The sequence below is a fragment of the Alosa sapidissima genome, chromosome 6 (genome assembly GCF_018492685.1).
Source record: "Alosa sapidissima isolate fAloSap1 chromosome 6, fAloSap1.pri, whole genome shotgun sequence".
NCBI classification, from domain to species: Eukaryota; Metazoa; Chordata; class Actinopteri; order Clupeiformes; family Clupeidae; genus Alosa; species Alosa sapidissima.
The window spans coordinates 26976816-26997487 of record NC_055962.1 but is presented as its reverse complement, the minus strand read 5'-3'; the positions used below and the strand labels follow the sequence as shown (position 1 = coordinate 26997487).

The 20672-nt window shown below is 41.9% G+C and overlaps 3 protein-coding genes across 4 annotated transcripts in view; all 3 read right to left on the bottom strand.

Annotated features, from left to right (window-relative positions):
* The window catches only part of smek1 (SMEK homolog 1, suppressor of mek1 (Dictyostelium)), a 26657-nt gene extending 22735 nt beyond the window's left edge, over nucleotides 1-3922 (bottom strand). For both annotated transcript variants that reach the window (XM_042095758.1, XM_042095759.1), the window contains exons 1-4: nucleotides 2668-3922; nucleotides 2082-2137; nucleotides 1306-1404; nucleotides 409-738 (exon numbers count right to left, since the gene is read on the bottom strand). In XM_042095758.1, the coding sequence (XP_041951692.1) occupies nucleotides 409-738; nucleotides 1306-1404; nucleotides 2082-2137; nucleotides 2668-2809 (627 nt within the window). In that variant the 5' untranslated portion in view covers nucleotides 2810-3922. The remainder of the gene's footprint in view (nucleotides 1-408; nucleotides 739-1305; nucleotides 1405-2081; nucleotides 2138-2667) is intronic.
* A 255-nt stretch (nucleotides 3923-4177) lies between these two features.
* Nucleotides 4178-8195, bottom strand: erh (ERH mRNA splicing and mitosis factor). Its single transcript, XM_042095707.1, has 4 exons — nucleotides 8046-8195; nucleotides 7150-7237; nucleotides 6705-6825; nucleotides 4178-5829 (listed from the first exon to the last, which is right to left on the bottom strand). Exons 1-4 carry the CDS (start codon nucleotides 8046-8048, stop codon nucleotides 5727-5729), a joined length of 315 nt encoding a protein of 104 aa, XP_041951641.1. The 5' UTR covers nucleotides 8049-8195; the 3' UTR covers nucleotides 4178-5726.
* A 1272-nt stretch (nucleotides 8196-9467) lies between these two features.
* On the bottom strand, nucleotides 9468-12033 carry LOC121711857 (inactive serine protease 35). The gene is made up of 2 exons (XM_042095706.1): nucleotides 11826-12033; nucleotides 9468-11047 (listed from the first exon to the last, which is right to left on the bottom strand). Exon 2 carries the CDS (start codon nucleotides 11026-11028, stop codon nucleotides 9637-9639), a length of 1392 nt encoding a protein of 463 aa, XP_041951640.1. The 5' UTR covers nucleotides 11029-11047; nucleotides 11826-12033; the 3' UTR covers nucleotides 9468-9636.
* Nucleotides 12034-20672: the final 8639 nt, after the last annotated feature.

Below are 20672 nucleotides of genomic sequence, written 5' to 3'. Positions count from 1 at the left end.
CAACACTGTTTACAGCTCTTAGAGTCACGCTAAAATGTCATTTTTGGTACATAGCTAATTTAGGTACACCTACTGTATGGTGTGGGTGCTTGCGTTTCTTTAGGAATCCGCCGTCTTGGTTTGTATACAAATGGATATTAAGTGACACATACACGCAAGACGGCGGAAATACGGGACCGGCGGTAATAGGGGGAGTTCCGATAGGATACAATATGGCACTTTATGGCACATCATGGACCATATGCAATGTGGTACATCCCTACCATAAAGACAACCATGGACAATACCGTATGGCACTTTACAGTATATCATGAACAATACAATAGGACGATTTATGATGCATCATGGACGATGTAATATGGAACTTTAGGGTGCATGACGGACAATGCAATTGTTTCCGATTCCTACCTCGAAGAGCGCCGTGCGGTTGAGCAGGAAGATGCCCTTGACCACGTCGTACAGCTGGTGTAGCGCTTCGCGGTTGCCCTGCGCTTCGCACTGGCGGAAAAGCTCCAGAAGCTTCCGGATGTATCCCTCGTTCTCCAGCGCCAGGGCCAGTTTCTCGCGGCGCAGCGGCGACGGAAGTGACGACGCCACCAGCTCAGCCACCTCCTCCAGGCGCGAGAGCTCGCACGGCGGCAGCTCCAGGCCCGGGGACGACATGTCGTCAAAACGCTCCTCCTCAGACTCGTCGATCAGCTCCTGCGTGATATCCACCGACGGGTCTTTGCCCTGGACCTGCACACACACAAACACAAACATAGAAAAAAAGAGTGTCAAACAATGATAATCATATGCCAACATGCGTAGGGAAAGAAACAACACATTACATAATTATGACTGAATTACCCAATGCTTTTCACGCACCAAATACAAACACACAGCTAGACTCAACAGTCACACTCATACAGAAAGAAAGAAATGCAACATAAACACAGAAACAGACACACCCGAGTGTTTACAGTGAAGTCTTTTGTGCTTTAGAGTAGAGCATTGCCACGACCTGCAAAGGTGCAAAAGACAGACAGACACACACACACACACACACACACACACACACACACACACACACACACACACACACACACACACACACACACACACACACACACACACACACACACACACACACACACACACACCCCACTACCAACCATAACTGACAGTGGACCGTTAGGGGCTTTTTCCAGCTACCCGACACCCCAGACAAAGTCAAACTAAGCCATGAGGAACATAGGTCGCGATCATAGAGGCAAGGCAATAACAGACAGAGAGAAATCAAAGCACTGTGGGAAATATAGTCACCTGGCATATTTTTTCCCAGATCTCATCACACCCGGCCTTCTCCTGAAAACTGAGTGCCAAGTCATAGTTCTCAGCTTCCGACCAGACAATCAATGTGTCCTATGAAATAAAAGGGAAAAGTGTGTTTGTGAAGTGTGTTTGTGTGTGTGTGTGTGTGTGTGTGTGTGTGTGTGTGTGTGTGTGTGTGTGTGTGTGAGAGAGAGAGAGAGGTTAAACAACACTATTCATGTTTTTTCGTAAGATTTTGTTGAAATTAAAAGTACATGAAAAAAACTTGGGTGAAATGAGGATTAAGTTAGGTAGCAGCACCTTAGGATTTAAGCCACTACACTAGAGTGGACAGTTATCTCTGCATAACCAGCAGGTCCTGTCTGTCAAACTGAACATACCATGATTAATTAAATTCAATTTTATATAGAGCAATTCACCCAGCACCCCCTAAAGCACTTTACATAGTTCAAGGCCAATAATCGGTCTCATGATGCTCAAGTTAGTAATATGCTTAACTTTAACTATTTTAGCTCATCTGCAGGTAGCTTACTTTCTCTCACTCCTCTTTTACAGTAAACTAAATATCTTTGGCATGTGGACAGAACAAGGCCTTTGAGGACATAATCTTGGGCTTTGGGAAAGACTGATCAACATGTTTCACCATTTTATTGAACACACTAAATCATCAAGAAAATAATTGACAGATTATGTATCTATGAAAATAATAGTTAGTTGCAGCCCTACACATCACTTCCCCTCCCTTGAGGCCGCCTGCTAATACTCACCTGCTGTTTCTGGTAGGCTGTGTTTGGGTTGATTTTGGACTCCAGCAGTAGTGATCCTGCACAGTAATTAAATAAAAAATAAAAAAAAATACATAATCATTCCCGGCATACACACAAACAAGCGATCAATGCAGCTGCACAAAACATAATTGATGCCAAATATCTTGGTCCATAACATTTTTTCTCTTAAATACTCGGGGTCTGTCTCCAGATCTGGCTGTCTCGACTCCACTGTGGTAAGAGTGTTCACAGGGCTGGACAGTTACATAAGAAGTAGGTGTTGACAATTACTGTGCAGCAGATGGGTTGACCGGAGATAACTCTCAGCCACAGAGACTACACTGTTTTCAGTAATCTTACAGGACTCATCAAAGTTCATATAACATGTTAACGTTACTATGCATACAAATATTCAACAACCAGGTCTTTCTGTTTGACCTGACACAAAATATCCTAATGATGGTTGGCTGTTCTCACCCAGAGTTAGTAACTAAATACACGCCAAACTACGTTTTTGTAATCCCCTTTCCCCGAAAACTATACGTTTCAAATTAATGTTAGCAGTTTCCTGGAAAGCAATGCTTACCGTCGCTTTCGGCGCGCACCAGCAAAGACATGCCTTTCAGCCTCTCGACGTAGCCCGAGGAAACGTGTCCTGTTCCCCGGTCGTCCCACTGTCGGTCCTCGTTGAGAGTGTAGACTTTTACCCGCCGCCGTGTGTCTGTCATTCTTGCAGACGTCCTAGCTGATTCCAATATTACAACGGTGGTCACTTCACCGGTGGCGAAGTTTACTCGGCCGCACTTTCCCTCCCCGGCGCCACTTGAGTGTCTTTACCAATGAGTTTCCCTCAAAGACGCTAACGTCCCTTAGCTAGCTAATGGTAACTAACCAGAAGACCACTTTGTTGGTCACCTAACGGTGTATATTGATACAGTGTTGCAACTGAGCTTTATGGAGAAGAAACAAAGCCAGATGATGGTGATCGTGGCAAGCCAACGGTGTTAATATTGCAACACTTATCAAAATAAATGTTTGCACACCAGTGAGCCAAATGTTTGAGCTATGCAACAAGCAAGATTGCACCTTAACTTATGTCTTGTAGTGACAATTGTTAACGTTAGCTACTGTTGCTGGTTAGTACAGTGGGAGCGATAGTTGTCTTGTGGCACTTCAGAAGCATTCTCCTTCAATTAAGATAAACCTGTTTATGACTGCACCCACACATTCGCTGGTCAGCGTAAAACGTTGATATCGTGGATGTTGTTAATTATAGTTAGTCAAAGTTTCAGACCGGACACATTCGGAGTGCGACAGGGGGAAAATCAGATGCCCTTTCACTTCAGTTTGCTGCAGCTGCCACCAATAACGTTAACGTTATAGCCTGCTAGCTAACTAGCCTAGCAAGTTAGCTAATGAGCTATCTGTCAGCGCTTAACATTCTAAAATGTGTAATGTCCAGTCGTCTTCCAAAAAAACAAAACAACAAAGCGATAGCACTACTTCCCCAATCGGAATACCTTCGACCCTTATACGAGTAGACAAAGTCGCATTTAAAGCAATGTTTTCATAATAAGCTAGCAGGCTAGCTAGCTTGCTATATTTTGCCCAAGTGTTCCGCCATGTTCTGGCTATGGGCCGCGGGGGGACCAGCCTGTCTCCTTATCAATATATAGACATTTCAAGATATAATGGATCGAACCGATGTATTAGTTTATGTTTCCGGATCGCTATATTCCATATACTACCTCTGTTTTGCCAAAGGGTTGCAGCATCTTACTTGAATAAACACTAGCCCCACTGTGAATTTTCAGCCATCTTGGGTCCCCTCAGAAAGCCAGTACGGGGTTTCCTGAGCAGCAACCACAGGGCAGCCCGCCACAATTTAAAGGAACAGTACATAATACGAATAATTCTTTGAAAAACAGTACAGTATCATAATCATGATGCACCTTGACTGAGGACAACATTTTGTCCATTCATTTTAATAAATACAAGACTCCACACACACTCTTCCTTTGTAATGTAATCCTCAACATTTTACCAATAATATTTTATCTTCAACATTCAACAAAAAATTGTGACAGTAACACACATTCTGACAAGAGAATTTTATTATTTTTTTAATGAATGGTTTCACAATAAATCAAACTGGATTGAAGGCAAATAATTCATATCATATACGAAACACATTGTTATATGTAAAAAAAAAAACTGGTATGACACCATCTTGGATCCAACAGAGTGAAACGGTTGTTACAAAGTCCTGTAATGGTTTTCTTTTCACCAAAATTCCAAAGAGATTACCAGTTACAGGACCCAACTGAGAAAATGGAACTGAATCTTGGGATGAACAAAAGGAATAAATATTCTGACTAGAAAGAGCCAGTGGTCCAAAACTCATTATTTCACAAAACTGGGTTCTTTTCAGTAAATACATCTAACCTATAGCGCTCAAGTGTAGAATAACATAGCATATGAGCCTCTCAACAAATGTCTGTAATGCAAGGACTGTTTCTTTCTTTCTTTATTTTCCTGTGGTCAAATCTGTTGTTGAAGATCACTTAAAAAAAGACTAAAAATATAAGATGTCAATCATATCCATATTAATATGTTTTTTTAAAAAACAAAACAGAAATCAACAGGCATGCTTAAGTTTCAGATTTTGTCACATTTTACATTCATCCTTTTCTAGTAAAAAAAAACAAACAAAAAAAACACTGAAACACTTCATAATACAGTGTATGAGCTAAGAAATATATAAAGATAGAACAAAATCCAACTCTTCATGTAACAGACATAAAATACTGTCTGGAACAAAGTTGTAGTGGCAGTGATTCTTTGACAAACAATTCCGATCCCTCCTTGTCCTTGATGTTTGGAGATATAAATGTTTATATTAAAACATTTCATTGGTTCCATGTTGTTTTTTCTTCTAACAATTACTATATTAAACTGCCACTGGCACAGAAAGTGTCTTGCTAATAAGGGTTACTTCCCCTCAGCATATCGAACTTCCTTCGCAATTAGCATTTAGTAGCATTTCTGTTGTTACATTAACACTGTCAGCTATCTGATGGTCTGCCAGGACAACATGAACACAGACTGGGCAAACCCCTGAGAGAGGAAGGCGGAAAACAACCGAACGAAACTTGGACAGCCATGCCAGGGGAACTGACTTGTGGCCTTCAGCCAAGGAGATAGGCGGATAAAGAGCCCAGATAGGTGTTTAAGGGACCCACAAGGGATATAATGCCACATCAAATGATGTTAAATAAAGAGCAAGGAGACATAACAATGGTAGCTTTTCTCCCCCTGAAAGGCTGAATTCAAAAGGTATCTAGCAGCGATCTGACACAGATCCTGCATAGCCCTACCAAAGTCAGCATCTACCAAGGTAGTGGTCACTAATGATAAATTAGAGGGAAGGTACAATCAAGGAAAAACAAAGCAAGGGGTGAAAGCATAACTGGAGAACTTAACAAAAAAGGACGACACACAGAAGGGTGCATTTTTTCCCCTCTCTCCTCTCCAGCGCCTTAGCCATTCCGTCCACACATATCCCTTCTCCAAAAAATCTCATATCAAACGCCTTTTTCACACCACACACACACATGCGCACACACACACACTCCTCTGTCGGTCCTACTTCCCAGCCTGCTGAGCCTGGCGTCTGAGGAGAACATAGATCTTCTCTTTGATCCAGTCTTTGTTGTAGGGCTGGTAGGTCTGTGTGTCTGCACGATAGCTGCAGGGACAAGTGGAACAGGCGGTTAAAGCCAGCAATCATGGGACCATACTGGTTCATATCTGATGACCTGAGCTGTAATTCTTTACATGTCCTTTGTTTTGAACTATGCTGATCCATACTAGCCTAGAAATCTAGACGCACCCTAGCGGCAGCAAATTACATTTGCTTCCAGGGCTAGTCTAGAAACTCTCCGTTGGCTTGTGAGCTCGAAAAATTTAACTTCCATCTGGCCAATCAAATCGTGTATAGAGTGGTTAGGCGGGCTTAACATAATGATTGATGGCAGAGTTGCAACGGTTTGGCTTGAATTCCCTGCTACTTGAAAACAAAGATGAATGTTGCTGTTGGCCAACAGTGTGACACGAGTTAAGCTTTTTTTAAGTTGGCAAAAGTTTGAACTAGCCAGCTAGCTCCGCTGGTGGGAAAACGCATGGGACTCATAGCGCTGTCCTATTGCGTGCGGAGGGAATCTGAAAGACAACCGATTATCCCGCCCCTCGGACTGAGCACTGCAAACGGTGAGTGCCCAGACCATACATTTTAATGTGGGTCTGGCTTGTCAGGCTAGATCCATACAGTAATTCATGTGAAATATTACTGTGGTTGGGAATATTATGAGAAGTTATTTTGAATTGAGACATAATCTGACAATCAGCATGCAATACTCAAAGGTAAAGCTAAAACGTATCAACAATTTTAAATGTTTCACAAGCAACAGACCATACATTTAATGAGTAAAGCTGCACATTCTAAACCTACCAGAATTTTGAGTACATGCATACATGCCTGGCAGACAATGTGAAAAGGATATGATTGCTGTAATGTGTAAGTAATCCTCAGGGGTCAAATGTCAGATGGAAGAGTATACTTACACGAGACAGCTTAGATCTGCCAGGTCATCCACAAAGTCAAAGAGCTGGCTGATGTCATAGGTGATGGACGGACTGTTGGGGTTCATCCTTTTCAAATGTTCCTCGTACATCTTACACACACCTGTGTGTATGAATTTGTGTAGTGTGAGAACAAACAGATGGTGAGATAGCTGCATTTTTAAATGCTCCTTGTACATCTTACACACACCTGAGATGAATTTGTGCATAGTGACAACCAACAGATGGTGAGCTGCATTTCAAACGTACACATGCAACTGTACGTCCTTTCTCAGCTTGAAAAAGCCTTTATGTCTTTGCAGATTTTAAAGGCCTACCAGTTCAAAACAGCCACATGGCTAACCACGTATTAGATGAAGGGAAAAAACTGCTATGCATTTCGACAGGGAGTTATCAAAGACATTTCATCTGGGTCTGATTTTCTTACCCTCCATGCATTCATTTACGGACTCATAGTCTGCATATGTCCTCCCCTCAGGTCTCTTTGTTGGCTGGACGAGCAGAATGGTGTGAGACTGCAAAGACAGAATTGCATCATTTTGCATAATATTTAAGGAAACACTGGGTGTGACAAAGGAGTAGTTTACCAATCCGCATCTGTTGACGGTTATTGTGTTTTGATGCTCTCATATGTATTTATAAGGCTAGCTAAGTTTAAAATCGTATAAATGTAACAGGTACAGGAGTTGTGGTATACCAGTTATGTTAATAAGTCGCCAAAGGAACAATAGACAAGTTGACATTTCGATGGTAAAAACCAGGCTAAATAATGCAGGAAATGCCGTCGTGTTTGATACAATACTATTGGTAGCTTGTACACAGAAACCAATTGACACAGAAAGTATGCATGTCAGGCGGTCCAAATACATCCCAACTAATGTTAGCCCATACCGAGAGGAGCTCCAGATTACCTGGCTAGTACCTTTACTGGTTCGCTACGTCGTCTACTCTAAATCATTGCAAGGCTTGTCGTGGCTAAACCAGCTCTCCAAACATTCATTGGTTGATCATCAGTAATTTCAAAGTGGCGTTAGTTTGTGCTAGCGCAGGACAATGGGCTTAAGAAAAAATAATAACTAGGTCCGACCACGTATGCATAAATGATCGTATCGATAAGACTGTACTATGATTTACTTAGCATAACTATCTATGGCCAAATGCAGAGCTGGCTAGCGAGCTAATTGAGAGAGAGCAATGCTAATGTTAGATGTAAGCCGCAACTGCCCACTGAATGGATCTGCTTATATTGGTCACGACGTAGCTAATGGATACACATAGCTAATAGATAAACAATTCCGTTTCTACATAATAGAAAATACTTACCATGGCTTGTGATGGAGATTACGATTGAAAGCAAAATAGTTGTTGAAATTTGCAGCTGGCCAAAACACTCGATGAAACCAAACGCCAACAAATCGTCACCAGGAACACCTTCCCAAGTACTTCCGGCAGTATAAGACCTCTTTTTGCCAGAACACACCGCCACCTACTGGAATTGTGGAGGAGGGGGAAGGGGGTCGAAGTAGCCATTTGTAGGCCTACATTTTGATTTAGTTTCATTTAATCCAAGAAAATTCAGACGGAAAGCACTTAAGTACAACAGTCACACGTTGGTAACATAGAATTTCTCATTCTTGATAAGCATGGCTGAACTATCATGGCAATTGTGTGTTATTAGTTGGCTGATAACTTACACAGCATATTCTGGACAAAAAACGAATGAACATAAATCACACATTAAACACACCATTGTTTAAGTCTCATAGCATAGTAATACTTATCAGCTAACTCAAAGACACCATTTGAAACAGATTTTTACCATCCCCCTAAAACAAAAAATCCCAATACAACTTTCAACTTGAATTTTAGATTTAAAATCTTCAGTGTCCTTTTTTCATGTAGGCTACAATCTTTATAGTGCTTTACATTCTCAGATTAATCTTATTATGTCTCAATTAAATTTGATCCAAAATGCCCCCCCCAGCACAATAAGTAGATGCAGCATATTGGGTACTGCAATATTCACAAGAATCCATAGAAAATCATGTATTAGTTGTACAGATGTACAGTATATCTTATACACACTCATTGAACCAACAAAGTAAATGCAAAAATAGTATTATTAAAAATAATATTTTGGATAACAAAAAGTCCTATGGGGAGTTTCCATAGGCATTTTACAAAACGCATGAGCATACCTTGGCAAATAATAGTCTAAAGCATTCATATTTTCATTCTATATTGATCTACTTTTGCACACAACTTCACAAGACCTGGTGCTAGGGCTCAGTTGTGTTTCTAAGTGATATCAAGTCACCTAGAGGGCTGAAATGTGGTCAGTTCAGAGATGCTTGTAATCCGGCAGAAAGAAAAAACTATATTCTAGCCTCTGTAACTCTGTGTGAGTACATCACACAGTTAGAGGTAGAGGTTCTCAGCTTTCTATAGAGGTCCAATATTTGATGGTAGGCCCCAAAAGAGGTGGGAACAATGCCCTTGTAAATAGGCACAGTGCAATTTCAGGCAAAAACTTGAAATTTGTATTGAGATCAATGTGGTTAAAGGGCCCCAACCTATCCTAGCCCCCTTACATTCATATACAATGTCCAATCATTGTACACCAAATTCAAAATATGTGTCAGCTGATATTTCTCTTTTTAGGCCTAGCTTTCATTCAGTAACAATTCTGGTGTGAAAAATAACCTCAGGTGGTTAGGGGATGAAGGAGCCTATCAAGAAAATAACTGGTCCTGGACATGCAGAATATTTTAATGTTTATAAGGCCTTTATTTTGAGCTTTTATCTATTTTATCATCTTATCTTTTTAGCCCAAAGCACCATTTGTCAGCGTCCCCCTCAGCACTCTACATGAGCCTCCTTCAGGACCTTTTGACCTCTGACCCAGTGTACTCTCTCAGGTCTGCTGGCAGCGTTTAGGGTCGCCGTGTATCCAGTGACAGATCTGTGCAAACTTGGCCGGCGTGATGCGCACCGCCACGTTATAGTCCTTCTGCCTGCCGTCATAGTCCACCCACTGGTGACCGGAGAACACGCCTATCACCTTCCGGGTCCATCTCCCCTCCCTCCTCGTCTTCCCCTCCCCCTTCCCCGCGTTCAGGCCTCTCTGGCTGGGGTCCCGCAGGCGCACATACACCCCTGCTCCGCTGGAGCCAGCGCGGGCGTCGCAGTACTGGTAGAGCAGGTCACTGGACTCCTGCACCACCGAGCAGAAGCGGTAGACGGCCTTGCCCGGCTGGTCGTGGTCAAAGCCGGTGAAGTGGACGCGGCTGGCAGGGACGGTGTCCTTCACTTCGGACACCAGGCCCAGGGCCATGGGGGTGGCCCCCAGGGGGCGCCGGAGCTCCAAGAGGGCGTAGTCGTAGTCGGCAGCCAGCTCGCGGGTGACGTCGGTCATCCAGCCACGGGGTGTGTGGATCTGCTTGACGCGCGTCCAGCGGAAGAACTCTCTGTCGGGGTCCGTCTCTGCCGACGTCACTGCAGCCCCACGACGGATGCGGGCCTTCTCTCTCCTTCGCTTCCCTCTACCTGTCTTTCTCTCTCTTCTCCTCTTCTGCCTCTCTGATCCCTCTCTCCTGTCTTGAGTCTCTACATCTCCTCCCTTTCTTCCTCTTCTTCCTCCCTTTCTTTGACTTCTCCTTCGACCCACCTTTCCGCTGTCACGTGTCGACCGAGACCTCATAACGCCCACCCGCAGACCCCTGCTCTCCTTCAGGTAGTCCTGGCCGTCATGGACGCAGTGGGCAGCAGTCAACACGTGCCTTGGCCCCACCAGGATACCCGAACAACCGCTGGACAGCTTGACCGACGCCGAGAACGGGTAGCTGGCAGTGAATCGCCCATCCGAGATGACGAAGCGGCCGTCTGTGCCGAACACCTGCCTCTTGTTTCGTCTTGGTGGCGGGGGAGCCTGTCCGCGGGGTAACCACGACAACGAGGCATTGGTCAGGGACTCATCGGCGCCTTGCAGTCGGACCTCGGTGAACGTCCGTGTGCCGTTGGCGTAGATGGTCTCATACGCCAGCAGCCGTTCCAGCTGGGCGCGGTCGGGCACAGGGAGACCCTGCTGGCACTGGATGCCACAGACGACTTCCGTGTCCTGTGCCAAGGTGGCACGGAAATCAGGCGGGCTGAGGGACACTGTCCTCCGCTCCACCACCAGGGGCACTGCCGCACGCTGCCAGGTGTGTGTTTCACCCCAGTTACCATGGTTACTACCAATACCGCACACACCTAGCTCCAGAATGGTCACACAGATCAACAGAGCCTGCTGAAGACTGCCCATCATTGCAGTGATTGTCCAGAGGCTATGAAAGACAAAAACAGTGTGGAGAGTTAACAACTTTGTGGGTAAATAAAGCAGTGTTATCACATAATCTATTGTTCATTTAAATTTCAATACAAACAAAGCATGCATACTGCATTTTATGTATTTGGAGTCCAGCATGCATTTTTACAGCCATTAGACAGTCAAGGATATCACCATAAGCCTATTCAGAAATGGATGGACACTGGATTTGAATACTAGCAGTTTGCAGCTTCCTTATGATAAAAAGGTGCAAGTTCATGTTATCAGTGTTTTCAGAGGCCTCTCACAAGGGCACAAGGGTATTTTGCATCAGTTTCATAATTTCGTCACTAGAGGGAGTATTAAACCAACGTCCCTTTGAGCGAACCATTCAGGGACACGGATACAGAACAGCGCACAAAGGTCCCGCGACTTGAAATTGGCGCTAGAAGGCTAAATAAATTCATATAGCCTAGATGCTATAGCTTAGCCAAATTATCAAGTTGGTGAAAAAAAGCCCAGACCACATATTAACCTATAATTAATACAATTAATACAAACGACAATTGGTCTGAGGCTATTTTTCAAATGCAATATTTATAACACCTTAATGGAGTGCAGTGTTAATAAAATCATATAGAACATCTTGTTTGCTTTTTTAATCTCGTATACAGTGATAATTAATATCACGACTTTTAGTTGTAGCCTAAGCCTACATATTAGCATTATTTAAAAAGGGGGTAGCACACTAAACTAACGTGTTCAAACCACAAAAATGCTAAAAAAAAAAAAAATACCTTTTAAAATGAAGGTTTGTTGCGATCCATCTGCCGAGAAACTGCTGAGAGTTTGTTTTGCGTCTCGACTTTGGAGCGGCAGCTTCAGTGTTTCTAGCAGACTGTTCCAGCTGGAACAGAAGTGACGGGCTTCCCTACTTGGTCCGAGCATCCAAACTACGCCAAAGAGACGCAGCGCAAATCCGCGTCGGAAAGAGGGGGAGAGAAAGCTTGCGGGCTGGGCCGACGTGGGTCTAAGGTTGATTTAGGTCAGAGATTGGAATTTAACAGCAGGCTGAGTTCTTGAATAATCAATGTTTCCTCTTTGTCATCAGCAACAAATATCATTTATAAATTCTATTGGAAACGTGATTGGGCAAAAACTGTATGCAAACGTGCAGAACACATAATGTGGCCCAGTTATCGAGGTTATCTCTGCACAAAATTAAATGCTCACTAACTTAAATATTTACAAATTTCTAGATTCAACCTATAGCCTAGGGATTCCTGTGTGTGTGTGTGTGTGTGTGTGTGTGTGTGTGTGCGTGTGTGATGAATGATAAATAATTTGACCGTTTCTCTACTACATCTTATTTCAAAATATTGTTGACCAGACAGATCAGGTAGCCTATACTCAGACAATAAAGACAACTTTTCAGCCAAAACTCAGTCTATCTGGCAGCTCTTCACAGTGTTAAAACTGCACCGCCACACACATATTGTCATGTGTAAGACCACGGGATTGGCTGTTTTGCAGTCACTCAGTTTTGCGACTGAGATTACTGGGCAGCATTGCCAGGAGTCCAATTCACCCTTCTTGGTATTCTACTAGACCCAATTCTTTTGTACATAGCTGTCATCAGACAAGAGGAGAAGACATGCAGACAAACACACACACACACACACACACACACACACACACAGACAGACATAAACAGATAAATGCACAAAAACACTCACACAGAAATATTGAAGTCAGCATTAATAGATTTTGGATGCTCAGCCAGAAGTGTAATTCTGAAGGAATAAACAGGCTGATAGGGTCCATAAATCAGACCAGATTTTGGGAGACACAGACACACATACACAGAGAAAGAGAATTTGTTTTGTATGTTGTCTTTTCTATCAATTTCTCGGAGTGTCACTGCAGTTTCAGTTCTGCACAGTATGCACACACAGCAATCGCACACACACACACACACACACACGCGCACACACACACAGAGACACACACACACACACATACACACACACACACATGGATATGCAGTAGTTCCATGTGTTATCACTACAAAACCAATATGCTGTGACTTCATTCAAATGCATTTGGATTCGCACATCAACAAACATTTGCTGTTGTTCATCAGAAGCATCTATCACAATATTGTTTATCATTTGTTTGGCATCTGATTTAATATAGTGTGATAGAATTAAATCATTGTAGGCCTAATACCAGTGTAAACAGAGTGCATTGTTTTGGCTCATGGGGCCTCATGTACAAAGACTTACGTGGAATTCATACTAAAACACGGTGTATGTGCAAACCTGGAAAATAGCGTACAAACAAAACAATTCTGATGTATGAAATGGTGCGTACGCAGCATTCCACGCAGCTTTTCTTTACATCCCAATTAACGTGAAATTACAGTAACATGCACGGGCACAACACTCCACACTCTCCCCTACCTCAATCATTCTCATTTTAATATGCTAACTAGAAAGGCTGGAGAGTGCAGACCAGGGTTGTCATTATGCTGTATTGCATAGCCTAGCAGCATTTGCACATGTTGCATGTCCATGTATTTAGAAATTTAGGTCTATACCTCAGTGTTATCATTTTCAATAACCCACATTTCATAATATAACCTTCTGTGCAAATAAAGGCTTAGACTCGTGATCCACTAGGCTGTGTTGCGCTGCATTGCCTCATAGTGTCACCAACTGACGATGCACATTGGAAATGTGCGTACGGCAGACATGAAGTTGGTGTGGAGAAACATACATTCTCACGTTCATTTCACACTTGACACATCTGACCGTGAGCGTGAAAGATGGTGTACGCAACATTTGTACATGAGGTCCCTGAAGAGCACATACTTGTATTTCACACAGATTCTCACACACATTTGAACTCTCTCTCTCTCTCTCTCTCACACACACACACACATGTGCATGCAGAGAAAAAGAGAAATAGACGAAGAGAGAGAAAGAGAAAGAGACGCAGACAAAGAATGACATTTAAAAACACTGGTCCTGAAGCTGTTAACAATAATCCTTCACTGCAAGGTCATTGTTTTGAAATCCTCTGCCTTTTATACATCTGAGGCCATTCCCACCCCTCCTATATCAGTCATTCTAGTCATCATCAGGTGAAATAGTACAATACTGTGACCCCCTTCCACAAAAATGAGGTGTCATGAGGTGTCTTCTTTCAAACCCCTGAAGATAACTCAGCGTAGCATGCAATAGTTTCACTCATTTCATTTCTTTAGTGGGAACGGTCTTCACATGTGAGACACCAGAGATATGGGGCAGATCAGGTTGTGAATCAGATGGAATCTGTTAGCCTTTAACCTGTGTCGACTGTGCTTAGTTTCACATTATAAACAAGTGTGTGTGTATGTGTGAGTGAGTAAGTGTGTGTGAGAGAGAGAGAGAGAGAGAGAGAGAATGTGTGTGTGTGCGTGTGTTTTGCACATGCCTTTGTCATAAGTGAAAATATCCCATCATGTAAACTGGAAACTCTGTTAAAGTGCCCTTCTGTCAGCATCTGTGATCAAGAGAGTGTTTAAATGTGCCACAGTAAATATCAACCCCCTGACCAAACACATCTGTATCAGAGTGAATTCATTTACACACACACATGTGGACATGGATTGATGGGTACACACACACACACACACACACACACACACACACACACACACACACACACACGCATGAATGCCTGGACGGACAGAAGGAAACCAACACACCCGCACAGTAGATATTGCCACATTGGTGGTCAACATTCTGGTCAGCATACCTATATTGCATAGACAATTTGGTGCGCACACACATCAACTTTGTGTTACATGACTGTTTGTGGCTGTGTGTCATAAGTGAACAACAAAAATGGCACACACTTTGGCATATTTTTTTTTTTTTTTTTTAGACCTATTAGTCAGAAACACATGTAGGTGTATAAAGAGCAGGGCTGAGTCACATATTCAGAGCAGAGGGTGAAGAACAAAAGATGGTCAGACAAAGAAAGAAAGAAAGAAAGAGAGAGAGAAAGAGAGAGAGAGATAAATGAAGGAAAAAAAGGAAAGAGGGAGAGAGATGCAGAATTGTTGGTTGTCATTCCTGAGTGGGACTTGGCAGAGCAGACACACAATGAACAGCTGGAGGAAGGTATGAGTCATGAAACACACACACACACACACACACACACAAACAAACACAGGCACACACACACAAGCACACACAAATCAACACATATTTATTGATACAGAAACTGCACGGATCTGCAAACATGCAGGCAGACGTGTGATGAAGGAAAGAGCACAGAGAACCAAACAATAAAAAATGTGTAACGTCACTCAAAGACCACTGTGTGAATCTGAGAGCTGTCATTTAAATGATGAGGTGCGAAGACAGGCAGTGACCAAAGTGTGTGTGGGAGCATTGAGTTAATACCTTGGATCTTGCTCATGGTAAGATTATCAATATTAAATATCTTGGATGTTGCTGGTATACGATTATCAATATTATGCTAATATCTTGGATCTTTCTCTTGGTGTAAGATTATCAATATTATTAGCCTGATGTTGTCATACTCAAATTCTAGTCAGAATATGAGTCTGATACTGCTCAATTAGGACGTAATTATGGGGCGTGTTTCAACCGATACAGCAGGGGAGGAATGCCTCTGCATTCAATTGGATAGGTCTAACCAATCAGAGCAACGAAATAGCTTACCGTGAGATGTAGAAAGAACACACAAACCTATGGAGTGAGGATTGTCTCAAAATGATTTAAATATATATAAAAGGATATATATACATATACATACATTTATAAATATCCAAATACAAAATACAAATATAAAAATGTGACATACAAATAAATAAACAAATTTATATAAATAAACGTGTCTTTGTAAATATATTTTCGAGATTTGAAAATAAATATGCTTGACTTTGTATGTGGAATCTGCATTTGTGAATCTCCTTTTTGCTTTTATGTCGATGACGTAATTTTGAGACATTCCTACTGCACACCAAGATCCACAAATAAATACCACTAGATTTGAATGCGAAGACACCCTCCACTGAACAACCAGCAGATGGCAGTGTTGTACAACATGTCTGTTATCAACTGATAGCAACTGAATCTTTCCGACGCTGTTTTCCCTTTTTCAGTTCAGTCAAGTGGTCTATGACTAGCAGGATTAACGACATGGAAGACACTGGATTAAATGGATAGGTAAGTAGTAACAACTAGCCAGAACGATTTATTATCGGTTTCGATGTCTAGTGCCGTTTTTAATTTCATAGACTAAGTCCATTTAGTCAGTGTACAGCTGCCAACGTTAACAGCTAGCTAAACAGCTGGTGCCTGTTCAGCTTTGTTGGTGCCTGCACAAAACACATTAAGTTAAGATTTCCCTTAAAATCTGATTTATGGCCCCTTTAAAATAAAATGTAGTTTTCCCTAAAGTTATTGTGTCTTGCAACTCAAGTGACAGGCTGTGTTCGTGTTCGCTGTTTTACAGATGTTGCAGATCTTACATTACAGATGTTAACATAGCTTCTAGGTTAACGTAACGTGAGAGCCAGCTCAGCTGAGATCGCTATCTGACAGACTGCCATTAATGTCAATATTGCTAAATGGACTTATTTATACAGTCTATGAAATTAAAAATGGCACTACACATCGAAACCAATAATAAATCGTTCTGGCTAGTTTTTATTACTTACCCCTCCATTTAATCTAGTGTCTTCCATGTCGTTAATCCTGCTAGTCATAGACCACTTGACTGAACTGAACTAGGAAAAACAGCGTCAGAAAGATTCAGTTGCTATCAGTTGATAACAGACATGTTGTACAACACTGCCATCTGCTGGTTGTTCAGTGGAGAGTGTCTTCGCATTCAAATCTAGTGGTATTTATTTGTGGATCTTGGTGTGCAGTAGGAATGTCTCAAAATTACGTCATCGACATAAAAGCAAAAAGGAGATTCACAAATGCAGATTCCACATACAAAGTCAAGCATATTTATTTTCAAATCTCGAAAATATATTTACAAAGATACGTTTATTTATATAAATTTGTTTATTTATTTGTATGTCACATTTTTATATTTGTATTTTGTATTTGGATATTTATAAATGTATGTATATGTATATATATCCTTTTATATATATTTAAATCATTTTGAGACAATCCTCACTCCATACAAACCATCCTTCTTCTCCACAAATGCCTTAACATTGTTTTCTGGTCTTATGTAAAAGTTATTGTGCCGTCAATATCTCCTACAACACTCATTAGCAAAATCTAAGAGATACGTAGTAGGGTAGGCTATTAGGAAAAAACTGATAGCCTATCCCCTCCGTTTTTTAAAAATAATTCTGTTGAACACTGATATAGAGCATCACAGTCCCGTCCCTCCTCCGAGAGAGCTTAGGTGCCGGAAGTAAGTTTCCCATTCATGTCTCCCATTGACGTCTTGGAAAAATCCGTATCTAAAGAGTTTTAGAGTATGTCTTAGGCTAACCTGCTACGGCGTAACTCATAAGCATACAACATATAATTTCGAGTGAAAAAATGAAGAGAAAATCCAAAGAAAGTCAAAGGTACAAGACTACCAGGGTTTCCGTTGTCCGGTAATTACCGGACATTGGCCGGAAAAAAAATGAAATGTCCGACAAAAATAAATCTCTCCGGTCAAATTGTCCGATTGAAATTGGCTAATAATCCCGTCCCCTAACGCAATCTGAATTTGATAATAAGCCTTAATATGTAAGCCTATATTATACGTCCTCTGGCTATGTTTTTAAATGAACAGGCTCTACCGTTTGAAAAGTAAGCTATTAAACAACACGCATAGCCTGCTGCTTTTCAAATAGGAAGCGCAAGCTTAAAACGTCCATGTTAAACAACGAACAAATGAGTGAGGCGGTTCAAACATGGCCAGGCCCAGGCAGAGCCTTAAAAGTTTTTTCAGAGGCCAGACGCGATGGATGATGATAAATTGGTAACGTCTGAAGCCTCAGATGTCCGGTCAACTCCACCACCACCAGATAAAAAGCAGAAGTGTCGGGCGTATCTGTCTGGAAGTGGAGTTGCGGGGGGTGCGGCTGCTCCAAGACACTGTCATTCTCCGTGTACACTGGACATGCAAGGTGTTCTTTACCCAAAGCATAGGCTACAGTAGGCCTATGCGTTCTCTGTCTATGATCTGCAGGGTTAGGGCCTCCTCAACGAGCCGATTACTGGTCCGCGGATAATTTCTGGCACAATTAAACGGTATCATTGAACTGCGGCCGAAAGAAAAGAAAAGAAAAGAAATTTCCCAGAATAGGAAACATTTCTTAATTTATTGTTAAAGAGGCATAGCATTAGGGGGTAGGTGTGAGCGCTCATTTTTGTGTGTGCGCATCTGTGTAAGTTAAACAGTCACCACTGGAGATAACGTGGGTAGCAGCAACAACAAACAACGTAGCCTTTTTAAAACAACGAACGAAGCAGACTCTTGCTGTCCATGAAAAGATACTGGCTAGACCTTGTTAGGCATGTTTAAGTTGGGCTAATGAACATGTTGCATTCTATACAGCCTGATTATGTCATTCTTTAAGCCAGTGTTTCTCAAACTTTTTCAGACCAAGGACCACTTAACCAGTAAAAAAAACCTCACGGACCACCTAGCTAATAGACACAATAGGCCTACTCACTGAACCACCTTGCTTATTGTCTTTGCACTTTGCTTATTGTGTCAGAGGATTCATATGATTTAAACTGGCATATCTTACATAGGCAGTGTTGCAGAACTGTTTAGATTTACATACAAGTTGGTTCAATATTGCAAACAACTCATCTATACTATTTTTTACCACGTCTGCTCGCGGACCACTTGGGATATCTTGCGGACCACCAGTGGTCCCCGGACCACACTTTGAGAAACACTGCTTTAAGCTACATAGCCTGTCTCCAGTTTTCCTAAATTTGACTAATTAAGAAGGGATAATAGGATATTTGACCGGCATATCATCAAAATGTCCGGAAAACGAAACCTCTGCCGGTCACTTTGACCGGCACCATTTTTTTCTAGCGGAAACTCTGCTGTGTACATATTTTCATTTAGAGCGAAGGAACTACTCATCCCATAAACCACCGCGTCTCACTGAATAGTATATATAGCAAGGCACAACCGGTGCGAATTGCTATTTGAACAACTTCCAACCGGCGACAGCACGCAAACCCTTTCCTCCAAACAGCGATTTTTATAGTGAATGTGCAGTAAATAGCAGTTATTTCAGGAGTAATCGTGTAAATAATAGTGTTTTGGTATTGAATTTTATATTTAGCATTGTGTATTTTATATTGTGTGTGTGTTGAAGCGGTTAACGTTAACGTTAGCAACATGGTGCAGTGCTTCGTACCTGACTGCCATCACCGCTTAGTCGGGCTGATGCATGGACCGGTGCATGGTCTGCTCTTGGACCACCATATTTAGTTTATGAACTTGCCGTGAATTATTACACAAAATGTTCATTAAATGCAGGAAGAAGTATTCCTATAGGTTAATGATTGATATGACTCATACAGTATGAAGGCTAACGTTACAGTAGCCTAGCTAATGTTAACTAGCATTACCAACCTCCCTGCAAAACTCACCACAACTTTGTAGGTCTTGTCCCTCATGCTGGCCCTAACAAAACCCACAAGCTGACTTTCGGACACACAACAGTCAATAATGTGACCTGATTTAAAGTGGCTTTCACCACTTTGGACACTCACTAAAACAATATATTTCATACCTGTGTTGCAGCATGTAGGCTAATGCTAGCTGCATTATGTAATGACATGCAATGTCGGAAATGCTAAAGGTTAGCCTGTCGGCTACCTGAAAAGTTTGAGTGTTTAAACTAACATTTGCAGTGGTCTATTTGATAGTGTATTGGCCCTGACTAAGTTTGTATGATGTACTGTATAAACCACAATCCTTGTTGATAAGTACCAATGTTCGTCAAGAAAGTTTTTAATCACATTAAGATTTTCGCCATAGGCAGCAAAAGACTCCGCCATCTTGGTCAACAATTTTCGCTGAGAAAGTTTCAAACTTTACCATAATGGCCTTTTCACCAATCAGAGGCATCACTGTGGGATTGTTCAGGATTGTGGGTAATGAAGTACTTGAATCCCTCAAACAGGTGGTCAATCAGAGATTTCAAACGAACGAGGGAACAACATGCCACAATGCAACATGCTGTTTTCCCTTGATGAAAGTGAAATCATGAGTTTTCCCACATCTCAACTTTGGCCAAAGTTTTCAGAAATAATCGTTTTCAGTGATAAAACCACATTCAAATAATATGCATTTTCCATTTGGGGACTTAGAAGCCATCTGTCTCCTTCTAGCCACAGCATTTTTGTTGCAAACATAATCAACCTAAGCGTGCTCAGGTGACGTGATAGACGAGGCGCTGTTGCTCACCTGCACTGTAAAAAGTTTAACGTAAAATTTACAGCAACTTGCTGGCAGCAAATAACCAGTAAGTTGCTGTATTTCACTCTACAGTACACCTACTGTATATGAAATCACAGTACCTATGCCTGATACTGTAAATGCAAACTACAGTAGTACTACCAGTGCTGTAATGT